This window comes from Aptenodytes patagonicus, chromosome 8, assembly GCF_965638725.1.
Source record: "Aptenodytes patagonicus chromosome 8, bAptPat1.pri.cur, whole genome shotgun sequence".
Lineage (NCBI taxonomy): Eukaryota > Metazoa > Chordata > Aves > Sphenisciformes > Spheniscidae > Aptenodytes > Aptenodytes patagonicus.
Window position 1 is genome coordinate 10,702,237 of NC_134956.1, and position 16,557 is coordinate 10,718,793.

The window sequence follows — 16,557 nt, forward strand, 5'->3', positions numbered from 1 at the left end:
GTGGAACGGTAGGAAACAGGGATCTTCAGAGTCTCTGCTATGAAAGAGATAAGGAAATAGAAAGCTCCTTAAATAAAGAGCATAGACGATGACACAGGGAGAGTTTCAGGGGAGAATGCACGGGAACAGAGACCCCTAGTATGTCTGACAAGCTTTGCTTAGCAGACCAAAGGAAGGTACAACTCTCTGCTAACAAGAGGGGGGCGGGGGGGGGGGGGGGGGGGGGGGGGAAGAGTTTTGCTAAAATGCTGTATTATTTATTCTTTCTCATCATACAGTCTCATTAAATTTAAGCTTTATACTGCACACGGTTCAGTGCCAGGAACTTCAGAGGAATTAAACATATGAAAAAAATTACTCATGTGTGTAGTCCCATTAGAATCTACAAAACAACTTCACTCTCAAGTTGCTCATGTGTTTAACACTGAATAAATGAATCTGAAATATATTCAAATCATCATCAGAGCCCAAGTCTGTCTTCTCTGTACACCTCATGGCTTGTTTATAGGATGAAAAAAAATCAGAGACTACTTTTCCAGAACAGCTTCCCATGTGGACATACTTATTCTAGATTAAAAGAGGCCCTTCCCTGATTTATTTTTTCTGGATAAAGGTATACATATGATGTAGTAAGACCATCCATATGGAAAGACCATCCATATGGAAAGCTACTTTGCAATACTATTCTGCTTCAAGCAAACGTTCTACCTTAATCTGAAATAACATAAAGTGTACGAATACATTAAAATTTCTGTTAAACATCAATGAAAGAAATCCTAGACTTAAAGTCAATCTGAATTCTAAAATCCTGGATCCATTGAAATCACAGATAATTCTTAGCAACAGTAATGTTAAGTTACTCATCCTGATATTAACTGCTTTCCTATTGCAGACATATGTTGAGCTTGCAAGACAAATGCCAAAGTATCACTACAGAAGGCAATTAATACAGCCATGTATTTTGCAATGGAAGGTGTAAAAAAAAAAAAAATTTAAAAATCACATCTAAAGACTTTAGTTTTGAAAACATTAGCTATTAAGAATAATTTCAGGAGCTACAAATCAAAACATCAAATACTTCTTCATCACATTCTTTTAACCATAGTCCAGTAATACGCTCTCATCAAGTCAAGCTTTTACTGCCACAAAATATTGAGGAAACTTAAAACTGTATTTCGTAGAGTGAAAGGAAAATGACCATTACTTGTACAAATGTATCAAGATAGAAAGCAGATTTTCAAAACCAACACTCAAACAATAAAAAAAGATTAATCGGGGGTGGGAAGTGCGCCACACATTCACAGTTTTAGCAGAGGAAAATATCCAGCATATGTGTGCGTGTATCTAAATGTACATACAAACACCCAGCTATCTACATTTTATTTCTCCTTAGATTAAACATCTATTAAAAGTTAACTAGTATTTTTCTAAATTGTTTATTTATGCCATTGAGAATTACTTCAATCCAACTGCTTCATTTAATGCATACTAGACATTTTTACTTTCTCTATATAGTATGTTAGATTTATTCATGCTCTTAACATACATTAATTAGACACTACTTATAAATAACCTGCAATAAGAATATCTATTTGAATAGGATACAATTACTTCAGGGCTTGTATCTTTTCAATCAGTCAGTGTCCCTGCAGTGTTTAGAGTGGCAGAGGGGAAGTGGCCTGTGGTTAAACAGAGGAAATACCAAGGAATTTTAATAGAGCAAATAGCCTCTTTGCTTCCTACAGGGTACTACTTCAAAGGCAGCCTTGCTCCAGAGCAGACAATGTGTTAGAGGGGCCATCAGTCATTTAATAGTATGTCAAGTCTACTCAAAACTTACATGCAGACCAAGATAAATACCACATAACTGAGACAATGGGTAGCATCCTGCAGTCATTACTCTAATAAATGCTGCCCTGCATGGATTATGTAGGCAATCATAAGCAAGATTGGTATTACAAAAATCAGACTATGAAATTATAACTAAACAATCAGACAAGATATTTAATACATTGGCTAGGGAAGTCTGAACTTGAAGCTGAAAATATAATAAAATCAGAAACTAGTACAAGTATTTAATAAGCTAAAATGTTACATTTGTTGGGAGCAATAAAGACAAAGAGGGTTTTATGCTAATTGGAAAGAGTGTAATTTTTACTGATCTAAAAGCCAGTCAAAATAATTATATTAAAAGAATTATGTTGTGGTACATTCAGGTTTAATACACACAATGACATTAATTATTTAAGCAAAAATAAATCCAATACAAACTGCATCTGCATATTTCTATAAACGTCAACAAAGACTAATCAAACGTTATGACTTTTAATAGTGATAATTTACTTAATAGCTGATGCAAAACTGTCAATTTCTGTCAATATACACAGTGGTTGTTATGAGTATGCGGAGTATCACATACAGGTCTGGCGAAACATACAATAGACATACCAAGCCAATATATTTTATTCCTAATTCTCAGTTAAAAAGACCTAATAGGGGAGTCTAAACCTTCAACAGTTCCATCCAACACAAAGATTTAGGTCTTAAGCTTTATCAGGGTTTGAAGTTTGTTTTTCCACACTCCTCTTTTACGCATTTTCCAATGCTTTCGCCTTTCTAAACTATGTTTTACAAACTTCTTAACTGTGTGTTGCAGTAACGTTCTCAAAGGATCTGATCTGAAACCAAGAAAATCCTTAGTGACAGTCTAACAAAAAGGAAAAGCAATCAAAGTCAGTTGCGTTCCCTCCGGTGTTCCTGGCTCACCACACTTCAACTAAATTTGTAACTAGACATCAGGAGAAAGGAAAAAAAAAAACCCACAAAAGAAAACACAACTCAAAAGTTACTTAAAAAATATCAAAAAAAGGAAAAGCAATCAAGAAAAATCTGACAGCAAAACACACCAGAAACAGGAACAAAAGGCAAAGACCAGTAACAAAATGTTTATCACCTTCCTCCCCCTTCCCCCTCCCGTAAATTTCCTACATCCTCTGTATAATGATCAGGCCTGAAGCTAAGACCCCAAGCCGGCCTCGAATCATTAAAATAACAAAGCCCAAGTGATCGCTTTTATCCTTCTCGCAGCGCAGGTCGACTTAAGGAAGGGGAGAGCGCTGGTGGTAAAGGACCTGTTGAGTGACTTCTTCACACTCGCTGGTTACAAGATGCCTCCCAGCCCCAGGCGAGAAACCAATAAATATCCCTTCCCGGGAAATGCCCCCCTCTCTCCCGGCCGCAAATTAACTACCAGATGCAGAGCCCCGAAGCAGCTTTATTAGTTGCAGAAGACGTTTTTCCCCTCAGTGGCAGCCCGCTCCCTCCTTGCACGCCCAGGGAAGTATCCATCACACCTGTACTGCTCACACGGCCACTCGCCCACGGGACAGCACCCGAGACCCCAAGTTGGAAAACTCTCGGCACCCCCGCCTCAAACGCTGCAGTGTGCAAAAAGCCCCCCTCCGCGAACACGCCTGCCTGCGAGGGGAACCGAGCAGCAGCACTTGGCTCTACTCACCCTCCCTCCGCACGCATCGGCCGCTGACCCCCTCCTGCCGCTGGCTCCTCCAGCGGCCCCAGCGAGCTGGTGACCACCGAAACAGGCGACGAGCGTGAAGAGGAAGGAGCCGAGCTTCAGCCCAGGTGCCATGGTCCGCAGCAAGCCCGGCCGCGCCCGGAGAGCGGAGGCAGCCCAGCGGCACCGGGGGCGGAGGGCTGCTGCCGCCGCTGTGTGCATGCGCGCCGTCGGCCCGGGGGCGGGGGGCTCCTCCTCGGCCGGGCCCGCGCCTGTGTCCGGGCGCTGGGCTCGGCCCCTCCGCCCCCGCCCCGGCCCCGGGCGGGGGGGCCGCTCTGCCCCTCTCCAGCCTGGGCCGCAGAAACTCGGCAGCCGCTGCAAACAGCAACAATGGAAATTGGCAGGACACCCTCCTGCCGCTTTCTCCACGTGTGCACCTTTCCCAAGGAGCACTGGATACGCGGGGCCTCCGCGCTCCGCCGGGACAACAGCGGGCTCGCGCTGCTTTCCTAATAACGGGGTTTAGCTAGTACCTGATCGTCTTTCCCTATCTTCTTTACGTGGTACGATACTGTATTGCTGATCCATTTACTACAGTGTAGAGCTGGATACAGTTCACAGTAACCTGTGGATTTCGGCTTCTTTTTTTCTGCAAGCAAGAAAGGATAGGTGCCACTTTACTAACAGGACTGATCTTCATGGAACCATAGCGGTCCAGTCCAAGTACTTTGCAAGATGAGGGCCACGGGCCAAAAGTCATAGATCTTCAATTGTTAAAGAGCAATGAACTATTAAGAAAGACAAGCTGGAGGAATATACTATCATAGAATTTCAATTGCAGAAAATGCAATAGAAGTTGTATGTAGCGATAAATATTTCAGCTTTTTCAATGGGAGTCTCTACAGCTAATTTTGGTATTACATGCTTTGACCAAAACATTTTTCTTTAAAAGAAAATAAATCGTGTTTCTAACAAATTTCAAATGCAAGCTGCTCTGATATATCAGTGAATTACATCAATTACAAACCCCTTGCCTAAAATACTCAGAATCACATAAGAGACATAGAAGCCCAAGGCTCATTCGAAGCACAGAATCACAGTATAATGTAGCTTAGAAGGGACCTCGGGGTCATTAGGTCTAATTGTCTGCTCAAAGTAGTCCTAACATCAGTTTTAGATCAGGTAGCTCAGGGCCTCGTCTTATGTAACTTTTACACATCACTTAACTCCAATTATTTTTGAAAATTTTTATTTTAGTACATTCTGTTGCTATGATTAACACTGGACAAAAACATAATCCTAATGGAACAGACAAACTCATCAGTATTATAAAAGACATTATGGTCTGGATTAAAATAGTAGGCAAAAACACCACTAAGCCAATCAGTTGAGAGGAAACAATGACCAGCTGGTAATTTTTAAACTAGCACTAGTTTCACACCTATCATAGGGTTTTCCATCCTTTGTGACTATTGGCAAAAATAATACAATAAAACTCTCTTAAACTGCTTGTTTAAGTTGAAGAATCACAGTTCTTGCCTTCAGGTACCTTTGAAAACAGGTTTGTGACTTCAGGATGGTCATAGCCCTTCATTGTGACATGAACAGAAATGAGATTCTTGCCATTAAACATTTTTTAGCACAAATTGGAGATTAGGCCATAGTCCTTTTAAGGCTCTGGGAACAAGTGATGCTTACTTTTGATCTCCATTTCCCCTGCAGGCTGGAATTCTGGAAAAGGGAATATTAAGACCACTCATTCTATGGGTGGAATTTCACTGATTTTATGATGAGACGTTTTCTAAAGGCCAAGTATATCCTAGATCAGAATTAAAGTTTAGCACATGTTTTTTCATGGTACACCATACACTTCTATCTGGGTATTCTTGCTTTACTTTCTCCTTGCATTACTCAGTAGTGACCAAACAGGCTTGAAAACTATATACACCTTTTTTTTTTTTTTAAAAAGTCAAGTCAGACTGTATAAAAACTGTAAACAACTAGTCCTTTTATGTTTTAATGCATTACAAAGGACATAAAGCAACACAATACGATGGCTAAAGGAAGACATATGTACAATTTATTTACAGGACAATAATCTCTCTGCTGCCCATAACCACCTATGACAAGCAACGACTCCCTGTTGAACACATCTCCATTGATCTGCGAACAGATCTCCTTCTAAACTGTGGGGAAATCTGTTTGGCATTTTCTGTTAACAGAGTTCTAGACTCATGGAGAAGCTGAAATTTTTAAGTGAGAACTAAGAGGAAAATTAGCATTATCTGTGCTATTGATGCATTAGCCTACAATGATTTTAATATAAACAAAGATACAGAATGAATAGTGACATTTCCTAGGTAGCAGAGTAACTGAAGAACTCTCAGCTACCACTGATTACACCAGCAGTACCCAGAAAGCAGCAGAATGATCGGTCTTACTAAGACCTCAAACTTACTAGCACAAAGCAAAGATGCCATATGACAAAATCAGCGTTGATGCCCCCTTCCCGATAGTTCAGCTTAAGCTAATAACAAAATGACACATCTGGAAAAAAAAAAAAAAACTATCTCCCTACTGCCACCACATCCAACTTATTAACATGAATGAACTGACCGAATACAGAAGTATTTCATTGCTTTGTATGTATTTAGAATAACTTCCACTGAAATCTTTTGTTGAAAAGGGTAGGGGAGAGGTGGGAATCAAATGACAGCAGTTAACATTTTTAGCTAGATTCTCCAAAATGCTGCTAGCTAATCTAAGGGCAAAAGTGGTTGTGGGGACTCTGCTTTTCTGTAGGCTCTTTTGTCCTTCTTACAACAGTCTCTTGTTTCCAAATAGTATAGAACACATAATATCCAAAAGTCATGGGTATCAATATCATGCATTCTACAGCTGGTTTTGGTTGCCACTCTACCTTCTTACTTAAAGCTAAAAAACTTTTTTTTTTTCCCTTCCCCTTTCTGAGCAGCTGTTCCCAGATGGAGGGGACAGTGAGAACTCAGCAGGTCCTGTAAAAACATGAAAACTCATGTAGTAAAAAGTTCTGATAATATGGTTAAAAATTCCCTACTGAATTTTTCTATCACTCAGCAAAAATTCCTTCTTAGACTTGGAAGCTGTATGCTCCATCCATACTTCATATTTCCAGCACTTAAATGTCTCCCAAGAGAGACTGACCTTGACTGCAAAAGGAGTTATGAAAACAGCTCACTTTTGGGCCAGACAGCATGCATCACGCTTGTAGAAGTATTCAGCTGAGTCAAACAATCATGACTATTGCAATATCACACTTCTGTTATAGATAAACACCACCCACTGTTAGAAAATGAGGATGAGCTACGCTATGGTGAACCAAGCAGACAGTGTGCTAGAAGATCAGCGGTATTCCAGAAACCTCTTAAAGGTCTGGAATCAAAGTATCGCCTCACTCTCCATAAAAGCACAGTAAGATGCCAGAACAGAAAATCCGCAATGCAAGGGTCTTCTGAAACTTCATCTGGCAGATGCTGGAAGGCAAAAACCCCAGATCTTTTGACAATAACCACTTATACTAAAGTGTCCCACTTACAGGGGGATGGTTTACCTATGGAATGAACATCTAGCATAAAAAAGAGGAAGATCTTCCAGTATCAAACCTTAAGAACAAAATTAGAAAGAAAGGGTGAAATCAATGTGGACACTCTCAGCAAGGGCATGAACATTCCCACCAGTGTCAAGGGTCCTAAAAATTGAATCTTCCATATTATAACATGCCAGAGTTTCAAAAGATCTGGCTAAGCTCAAGTGAAAGATGATCAGCTGTAAGACACTGACCCCAGGCCATGAAATTGAATTGAAATTTTAATAAAATCTTTCAATTGTTATGAATACTTATCTTGTTCAAGGCAACTTTTAAATCACTAGGCCTTGAGAAATGTGCCAAGAACTCATGAAAAACACCGAGTTCTGAAAGGAAAATCTGTATTAATATTCCCATTTTATAGATGGGGAAACTTAAGCACAGAGTCATGAAGATGCCTGCTTTTGTCTTGCACATATGCTCAAGGCTAAAGCAATAATTAGATCTGGAGTCAGGAAAGACTCTGCCCCCTAGTAAGACAGGAAGAGACCCCTGGGTGTAGTGTTTTTTGTTTTCAATCTGCTTCTTTCTGTAGACACACACTCTACTTCCTAAGGTCATGCAGACATTACCAGTGGATGCTTAAAATAGTGTGGGCCACGGAGCCCAGATCCAACCTCCAAAACTGGCTGCTTGTATCTTGCGAGTGGCAAAGAGCACAGCATGCAGTCCTGGCAGCCAACTGTCTCCTGCTGTGTCCAAACATTTATTGGCACTTCTAGATTAGCTGCTGCTGCGTCCAGATGGAACTTGAAAGTGGAATTAGATGCATGAATTGTGCTTTGACACTGGCAGACACCACTTCTATATCCAGATGCTTTGCAACAAGCCCTTGAAATTGAGCATCCAGTCCTTAATGCTGATTAAGCCAGACCTTACAGAATCCTTTGTAGTGTACAGCCAGTAATATTTTTCTCCTGCTCACTTTTTATGTCACACTGTCATGTTTGAGCTTTTTTCTTAAAAATCTCAAGTCTATCTTCAGGTATTTGGGGGTGTTTTGAGGCTTGTAGAGTTCAGAGAGTAGGGAGTGAATGGTCTTGTGACCTTTCTGGATGACAATGTCTTCTACAGGAAATTGCACTTAATGACCAAGGAAGTTTCAGTCCTATATTCCTAAAGGCTCAAGTTAGCATCAGATTTAAGAGTAAGTTATGGTGAAAAGGAACTGACTGAAATAAAACAAAGTCATTTTATGAAAATTACCTCTGATCACCATCAAAATAACAATTTATCAGTGATCCATGGATGCAAGTCTTCATATAATATTACCATTCCCTAGACCTCACAGTTCTCTGTATTGTATACAGGCCAACTTGTTCTGCTGGCAGAAAATGTTTGCAGTCAAAAGTCAACTCTCTGTATTTCTGTTTAGTTTTTCATCTGTTTATTCATATGAATATAATAAAGGAACAGACAGCTCAGTCCTCCGAGATGATTCAACTTACTGATGTGCCACCAAATACACTCCTCTCTGCTCCAAAAGCATGCTGAATTGACTAACTCTGTGGCCACATGTTGTTTCTGAGAAAAGAGGGAGCAGGCCAGGACCACATCTTTCAGCAGCAGTCTTCTTTTACACTGGATTAGGTGTAATATGAAACTGCACTTTTAGAGAAAGACTTGTGATGCAAAGAAAATTAAAAATTGCATGGAAGAGTCATTTTTCAATAAAAATTCTGCTGAACTAGAAATATTCCAAACCGACAACTGTATCCCCAAGTTGTGTATGTTTTATTCTTTAGCAATAATTGAATAATGTTTGATTTTAAAATATTTTTCTGCAATATAGGCATTTCATCTCAATCAACTATTAAAAAAGCAAATCAAGATCCCCACAATAATTGAATAAATGCTAGAAATGTTAATAAAGTAACATTTTTACAGAAGTTTCTCAGTTTTACTTCTAATCTCTACCCTTTCTTATTACAGGACAATACGTTCCATCCAGACAGCTTGTCATTTTCCTTCTGCAGGGAAACACAGGGGGAACAACCCTAACTTGATTTAACAGTCTATTCTGAAATTCAGCAGCATCCTGTGGCAATGTCTGCAGAATTAATCCTAGCACACTAAGTGACCCCTCACTGAGCATAACCTGCCTTAAACCCTTTCCCATTTAACTGGGGGAGAGCTATTTGCTCAAGCACTTCAGGATGACATCATTTGTTATTTGAGGCCAAAAGCTAAGGGTAATTAAGGCTAAAGAAAGTGTTTTGAAGATTTTTGTAATTAAAATGCATAGAGACACTAGTAACAGATACCATTTCAGAACAATAGGAACATGGCCGGAAGAACTAATAAATAAATAAATAAATAAATCTTACTATTGTGTACCCATTCCGGAAGAAGATTGGAAAGCACTTAGTCAACAGCACCTCATGCTACTCCCACTAAGGGAAATATACAAATAAAATACAAAGGCTGGAAGCATATGGAAATTGCAATCTTTGTTTATATGATAGATACATAACTATTTCAGAGAAGAATTTTAAAACATTTTATAGCAAATTTACAAAAGAATCCACAGCAATTCTACAAGACTGGCCTTAAAAAAAAAAAAAAAAAAAAAAGAAGAGGAAGGGCCCTGTTAGGAATTACAATTGTTGCTGGCAGCCCTACCTCTCAAACAAACAAGCTCAAGGTCCTTTTTATCTAAAGTCTGGCACATTCTTTTATAACAAAAATTTGAAGCAGTTGGATATCAGGATTGAGTTAGCTGCTTATTTTTGGAAAGAGTAAGATAAATATGCAGATAATAGACTGATCAAACACAATGAACAAGATTTGTTAATACTTACATAGTAAGTTAATGCACGTTAATATGATGTTACAATAGATAAATTATTATTTGTTTCTAATTAGATGGTAATAGTAACAATCACCAAGAACACCACTTCTACTAAGTTGTAATTTGCGATAAAACTTATTGCCCAGGACCATGTGTTTACAGAGGAAAGAAGGGAAATATTGGATCAGTTTTCTCATTTAAACAACATCTACAAGAAAAGGAGGTTTTCCATGTAATTACTTACATTTCACAAAAGTATCTAGCCATAGCCAACTGCACTCTAAGGGCAATGCTGATGCCTCGTTAGAATGCTTCCCTATGACTTCCTTTCTCTGTCAAAATGAATTAGAGAATTTGCAATTATATTGTCAGATAGCCACATCGTGCAGCATAGAATAAGATGCTGTTCCAACTCTGAAGTGAGAGAATTGCATTTCACTGTATGCCTCATATCCAAATATCTATCTGGTAACTTACAAATATTTGAATCAAGAAAGAAATTAAAAGTGGATACTATCACATTTTTTTAATATTTTACCCTGACTGAACATTTTGAAATGCAAGACAAACTGTTAAGAAATGTACATTATTTAAAGAGCACAAAGTCACTTCTTACCCTTCCAATGTGATAAAACAATACGTGAGGTCTGGTGGTAACAAGTGTTTCTGCATGGCAAACCTTTGCATTGTCAACATTGTATTTATTATCACAGAAGAATTATATTAGTAGATATTGTACTAGAAGTCATTCTAAGTTTTACACTCTAAGGGGTGGGCGTTTTTTTTAGAATTACTGGCCATTTTGTCAAATGCTTTCTGTAAAAAGATTCTGCTACTATAAATTGACTATGTTGGGCACTCTTATAAACATGTACTCATGAAAGCAGCTTAAATTAATTTACAGGCAAGATTTTAAAAGGTTGGCTGCCCAAAACTGAATTCTTAGGGTAATAGCTAATTATTAATAAGTGTTCAGACTATCAAAAATATTAAGCACCCACCAATTTTCACTAGGTGCAGTTCAATATTGACCATTCAGAACTTTTGAAAATCAGGCCCAACGTCAAGCGTTTGTATGCACGAACATATAAATTTGGTCACAAATTTTGTACAATTAAAATAGGCAGTCACCTGCTGGCATTCTGTCTACCCACAGCCTAACTCACAACTGCAGATTTTACTCAAAATTAATTTAAGAACATGTAGGATTGTAATTATAATATCTAGCCACAAGAGGGCAAAAGCAGCCCAGCATTTTTATAGGCATTTCAAATACAGACTGTTGCCACTGTTGCAAGATTTATGAATTTAAAGTCTGATTTAATATGAAAAAGCAAAATGTTTAAGATGCCGTTAATATATAGCCAACAATCTTTAATGCAGAATATTTGATCTATCTTCTTAATTTCCTTACTATGGCACCATTCACAGAAACTGAATCCCAAGATATTTTGGAGTGTAACTATGGTTGATGCAATACAATTCTAAATATTAAGAGAGTGTGAAATCTATCATTAAAAGACATATATTCATTTTCATTTAATATATAAAGCATAATTTGGTTATACATAGACAAAAGACTGCCCCAGAATCTAGAAATTGTGGGCAGGCACTTATCACCTTAGAAGTAGTAAAATGATGTAGACTGGTAAAATAGAAACTCAATGTTAAAAGTGCAAGAAAGGATTAGAGAAAAATAAGGTACAATAATTAAATTGGTGCAAGGTTACAGATGATTTTTTTTTTTAAAGATCACAATGAGATAATGAGTTTGAAACACATGCTTACATATGCAATTTAAAAATGGCAAATTCCCAAAATTTTATAGTGATTAATAACAAGACTAATAACATAGATAACTTAGTGAAGGGGACTATCTTATACCACCAGGTAACTTTCGTCCTTTTTCCTCCAAATTGCACAAGATTAAGGAAAAGAGTGATAGACTATACTCATTGGGTTCTCCAGCCATCACAGTGGCAGAGGAAAACCTGGTCTAGGAGCTAGGAAAAACAAAACATTGGACTGTAAATCCAAAAAGAAGGAATATGTATTTTCTCCCAGTCCAAGTATGGCATCATATTTACAGGCCACACATACAGATCCTTACAACATCCCAAGCCAGATGACCATGCTTGAAAATTGGTATCAAAAGCATTACTTGTGCCCTGTTTGAATCAACAAACAGATACTCTGTTTGCTAAAGGCACTAGACTTTACACCAATTCACAACATGGATCAAAACACACTTGAAAAATCTATTATCTCACTGCTTTTGTTGTTCTTTGCATTTTTTTTTATTAAGTCACAGGCAATGCACCCCTTGTTCTATCACTCTAATACCAGCACCATACCACATTCATATGATCAATATAAAACATACATTGTGGTATGAAAATCATTGGCAATTATACCACAACTACACCAAACCCTGTATATCCCTAAGCATTTCTGATCATGTTCTTACCTCATTGCTGATAAACAGCACCCTGCAAAAACAGGTATTAGAAGAAACTCAGTTTACTGCTTCTTCTAAACTCAACAAATACATGATTAGTTTTCTATTTTGCTAGTCAATCTAAAAAAGCAGAACTGCAATGCTAATGCTGTGCCATGCTAACACAGCACTTCATACGTTCTGAGATTGCCCTGATTTGGTCTAAGAAAATACTGCTGGCCCATGCCAATATCAGCTTTGGGTGCCCAAAATAGAAAGACTGGTCTTCCACATTTTCCGCCTAAGCCTTTCCTCCTCATGTCATGCAAGTGAAGGGACTATTCCCCCACAAAGGAATCTAGAACTGATGGCTCTTCAACAGCCCTAGATTCCTCTCACTTACTAACAACTCTGTTTGCCCATTATGACCGCATGAACTTCCTTTGTAATGCAATCAGATGAGATCCTCTCTCTCCCCCCCCAAGATGCTGAAGAGCCCCAGCTCCCCCTCAAATAATGATCATTACTACTTTGTCTTTTTACCGTTCCATTATCAAATAAATATCAGATATTCTAAATAGCTCTAATAAAAGTAACAATATGATTTTGAGTCAAGATGAATCTATGACACATATAGCACGACATGAAATAATAATTTAGGTCAATCACCATTGTTCAAAAGTATTTTTGAAAATAAAATACTTAATATTACATCATTGGATGGGAGATATAAAGTCCTTTAAAATGAAGAGAGAAAAGAGCATCAACCTAACAACTGATAGGGAAACTAAATCAATCTAAGGAATCAAAACAAAAGTTATTTTACAACCAATTTCTAAAAAGCTTTGATTTTGTAATTACTAGTTAACCCTGAGAGTTAATCTCAACTGTTTAAAATTAGCTTAATTTCATGTTAGGTAAACTGAAGGTGTTTGCAAATGATTTTACACTACTTTTGTGCAAGTCTCTTGTTAAATCCAGCCACGTATGTGCTGGATGATTTTTGAAGCCACATTTCCTTTTAATAATGTTAGGAACACAGTGTTAATCTTCTTACATACAACTATAAAAAGTCCTGGGTTTCGTTGCTTTAGAAGTATTTTCAATACAAAACTTTGAACAACTAGATAAATGCAGATGTACCGACGCGCACCAGGAAAATGTTAACATACAGTTTGCTGGTGTGATAGCTTGCTGTTTGTAAGCACAGACTTGATAAACTAAATAATTGCAAATCCAAAGTTTTAAATGACAATTTAATGAATGGTGTTCTAAATCTGGGCTTTCAATGCTAACATCGGTAATTTAAAGAGTAAATTTCAAACTATGCTTTTATGTATGCTGCAAGTAATAACATCACAATGGAACTTTGGAAGCATTGGTCCTTTGGTATAAATAACTTTGAATCTGCTTTTAGGCCATAGTTCATCTTTTTGGACAGCACTGGGTATTGCTGAAGTTTGTGGTTAGAAAAAGATTTTAAGATAGAGGCAGTAATTAAGAAAAGAACGTCAATTTAAAACAAATAATTATGCAGCCCAGCATCCCAGTTAAGGTCACAGGCACTGGACTTATTTCATGAAAGCACTCCTAGAATGTTTAAGTGCCATTACAGTTAACAACAGAAGCCCATTATCAACCTGATCCTAGCCTAAATTGTAGCTGTTGATGGATGCTGACATAACAGCTTGCCAATATTAAGAGTGAGAAGTTTTAGGACTAGTCAGGTTTTTAGCTAGAACAGTTTTTCACCATCCTAGTAAATTTATCAGCTTATCACTGGGTCAAATGATCACTGCAGCCAATGCAAGGCAACACGGCTGGAAGTAAAGGAGGTCGTGGCTTCACAAAGCTTAAGTCAGAATAGGAACCAAGAAGACTGAGACTTTTCTGATCATAGTTCTGAAGGGTAGATAGACAAACAAACACTGCAAGGCAAAGTATGCAAAACTGGAGTGGGATCAGATTTCAGAACACACGCTGGCCTCTTCTGACAGTCTCATCCACTGTCATTATTTGGACTGTGCCTAGGCTGTGCCTAGACGAATAACATAGCGTGTTACATGTATTACCAAGGTAGCCCAGAAAGCTGCATATTATCAGGAAGTACAAGATTAGAAAAACCTGTGAAGTCCAGACTAGTATTTTTTAAGACGGAAAAAAATTCGGCTGTATTTGAGAAAGTGATGGCCACAATTTAAACCCACACTGGTCAAAGTAGGTATAAACGTAAAAAGTTAGAGGTTCTCCTTTAACTTGTTGATGCATTTACTTTGGTAAGAACAAGCTAAGCCAAGATGAAGCAAATAATGCAATTATGCTCTTAAACTTTTTGCCCCTCAGCACTATGTGTGACACTCTTAGTACCTTACACCAATCATCCTTCTGGTAAGATTTGCTAATTGAGAGCTGGATACCAGGGCTGGTGCTATTATTATTCTGCTATTATTCTACTCCTTCTCCTAAATTGCTTTGTCAGACTTCCGTCACTTGAGACAAGTTCCATTATAAGAAACATTAGCTGTATTTAGGTATTTGCCAGATAATAGAGTACGGTTCTTAGGCATCAATCTGTATAGATTAGTCTAATCTGTTGCTGCTGGAAACCTTGTTTCCAGCAGTAAAGTAGACAATAGTTTCAAATTACCTGCAATAAGGTTAAGCTATGGGCAGTATATGTTTTGAGGTGAGAAGAAAAACAAAATAGAACTCATGCATTCCCAATATTGTCTTTACCTTTACCAGATCAGGTAGGTATCTGAATTGAGATTCCAATTTCTCCAAGAACTATTCCTAATGGATTTGGCTCCATTAAAATTGCTTTATTTGTGCATGTTCTCTTAAGTATTTTTGAATGCTGGATACAACAGAAGTTCAGTTAGTAATGTTATTTCTTAAATCCAACAAAGCATGAATAATTAACATTTCAATAGTGGATAAAAGTTTGTTATTTTCACACTAAAATAGGATTTCCAGGAGCAAAGTCAAACAATTCAAGATTTTAGAGATTCTATAAAAATGAAAGCAATGAGCCCATGAAGTTAGAGACACAAAATGGCAAATACCTGTAGTCTGGTTCCAAAGTAATGCAGCTTTTCAGTAATATTTTTCAGAAAATATAGAAATGTTTTTTATTTAAACTCTTATATTTCAACCTATCATCCAAAATATTAACTAAGGACTGAAGTCAGATCATCCTTCCCTTTAGCTTTTCATAATATGATACTACATAAAATTAAGTTTTTTCTATCACCCCTTTTCTCAAACTTACCTTTCATTCTATAGGACAGCAGATACCATGGATAGAAGCATTGAGAAAGGAAGAGCAATACTTAGTTTGTTCATGACATAACAGGTACAATGTTATCTCATAAAATCCTAAACTGCCTGCATTTCACAGTACCATGTGAACATTCAGCAAAGCTACATTAAATCATCCTTGTAACAACTGAAATGTATAGAAATGTCCTGAGAAAGAACACAAACTGAAGGAAAAGCAGAGCATGTTAGAAGAGAAATAAGAATCAAAAACTGTCTGAGAGCAGTAGAGACAGGTCTTCAAAATTTTAACACCTACCTCTTCTAGAGACTATAGTACATTGAAAGTAATGTGCCAGAAAAAAAAAAATCTGTTGTCATTTTATTATTATTGATAATAAGTGCAAATGAAGAACAATCTAACTGTATTTGCACTACTAAAACACTACAAGAATCTATGGATTGCCCCCCCCTGCTTTTTTTGCTATTTACTTTTAACCTGTATTAGCAATGATACGCTGACTTCTGTGTCCTCAGTGTCCTAACTGACTTCATAGAAGCTGAGTGTCAGACTGTGAATGAGCCTGGTGGCTAAGGTGTGCATATTGAAGACTTTGGCTCTAATTCTTCCTCCAGTGAATATCAAAGTACTCTGTATAAAGCAAAACTGTTTCCACAAGAAATCTGGAAACCAACATCATAACACATAATAGCTTAGTGGCTAGGCATTCCTTCAGTGTGGGATAGTTAGTCTGAGATCTATACTCTGAATTAGATAAAAAAACATTTGAATGTCATAAGCACTCACATCACTTCTCCCTAGTTTTCAGAGTTTTTCCCTATGTTCTTTTTTTTTTTTTAAATCAGATAAAATGATTCGGTTCAGTTTTTTGACTACTGTAAATATAGTTGTGGTTCAAAGTAAATCTTAT

General features: G+C 37.6%; 1 protein-coding gene across 2 annotated transcripts in view; it reads right to left on the reverse strand.

Annotated features, from left to right (window-relative positions):
• IL17RD (interleukin 17 receptor D) overlaps positions 1-16,557 on the reverse strand; it is a 73,544-nt gene that overhangs the window by 46,737 nt on the left and 10,250 nt on the right. Inside the window, exon 1 of one of the 2 annotated variants that reach the window (XM_076346306.1) lies at positions 3,518-3,649. The exons of the other annotated variant lie outside the window; for it this stretch is intronic. Within the exon in view, the coding sequence (XP_076202421.1) occupies positions 3,518-3,649 (132 nt within the window). Of the gene's footprint in view, positions 1-3,517; positions 3,650-16,557 lie in introns of those variants that run through there. 2 annotated transcript variants of the gene reach the window in all.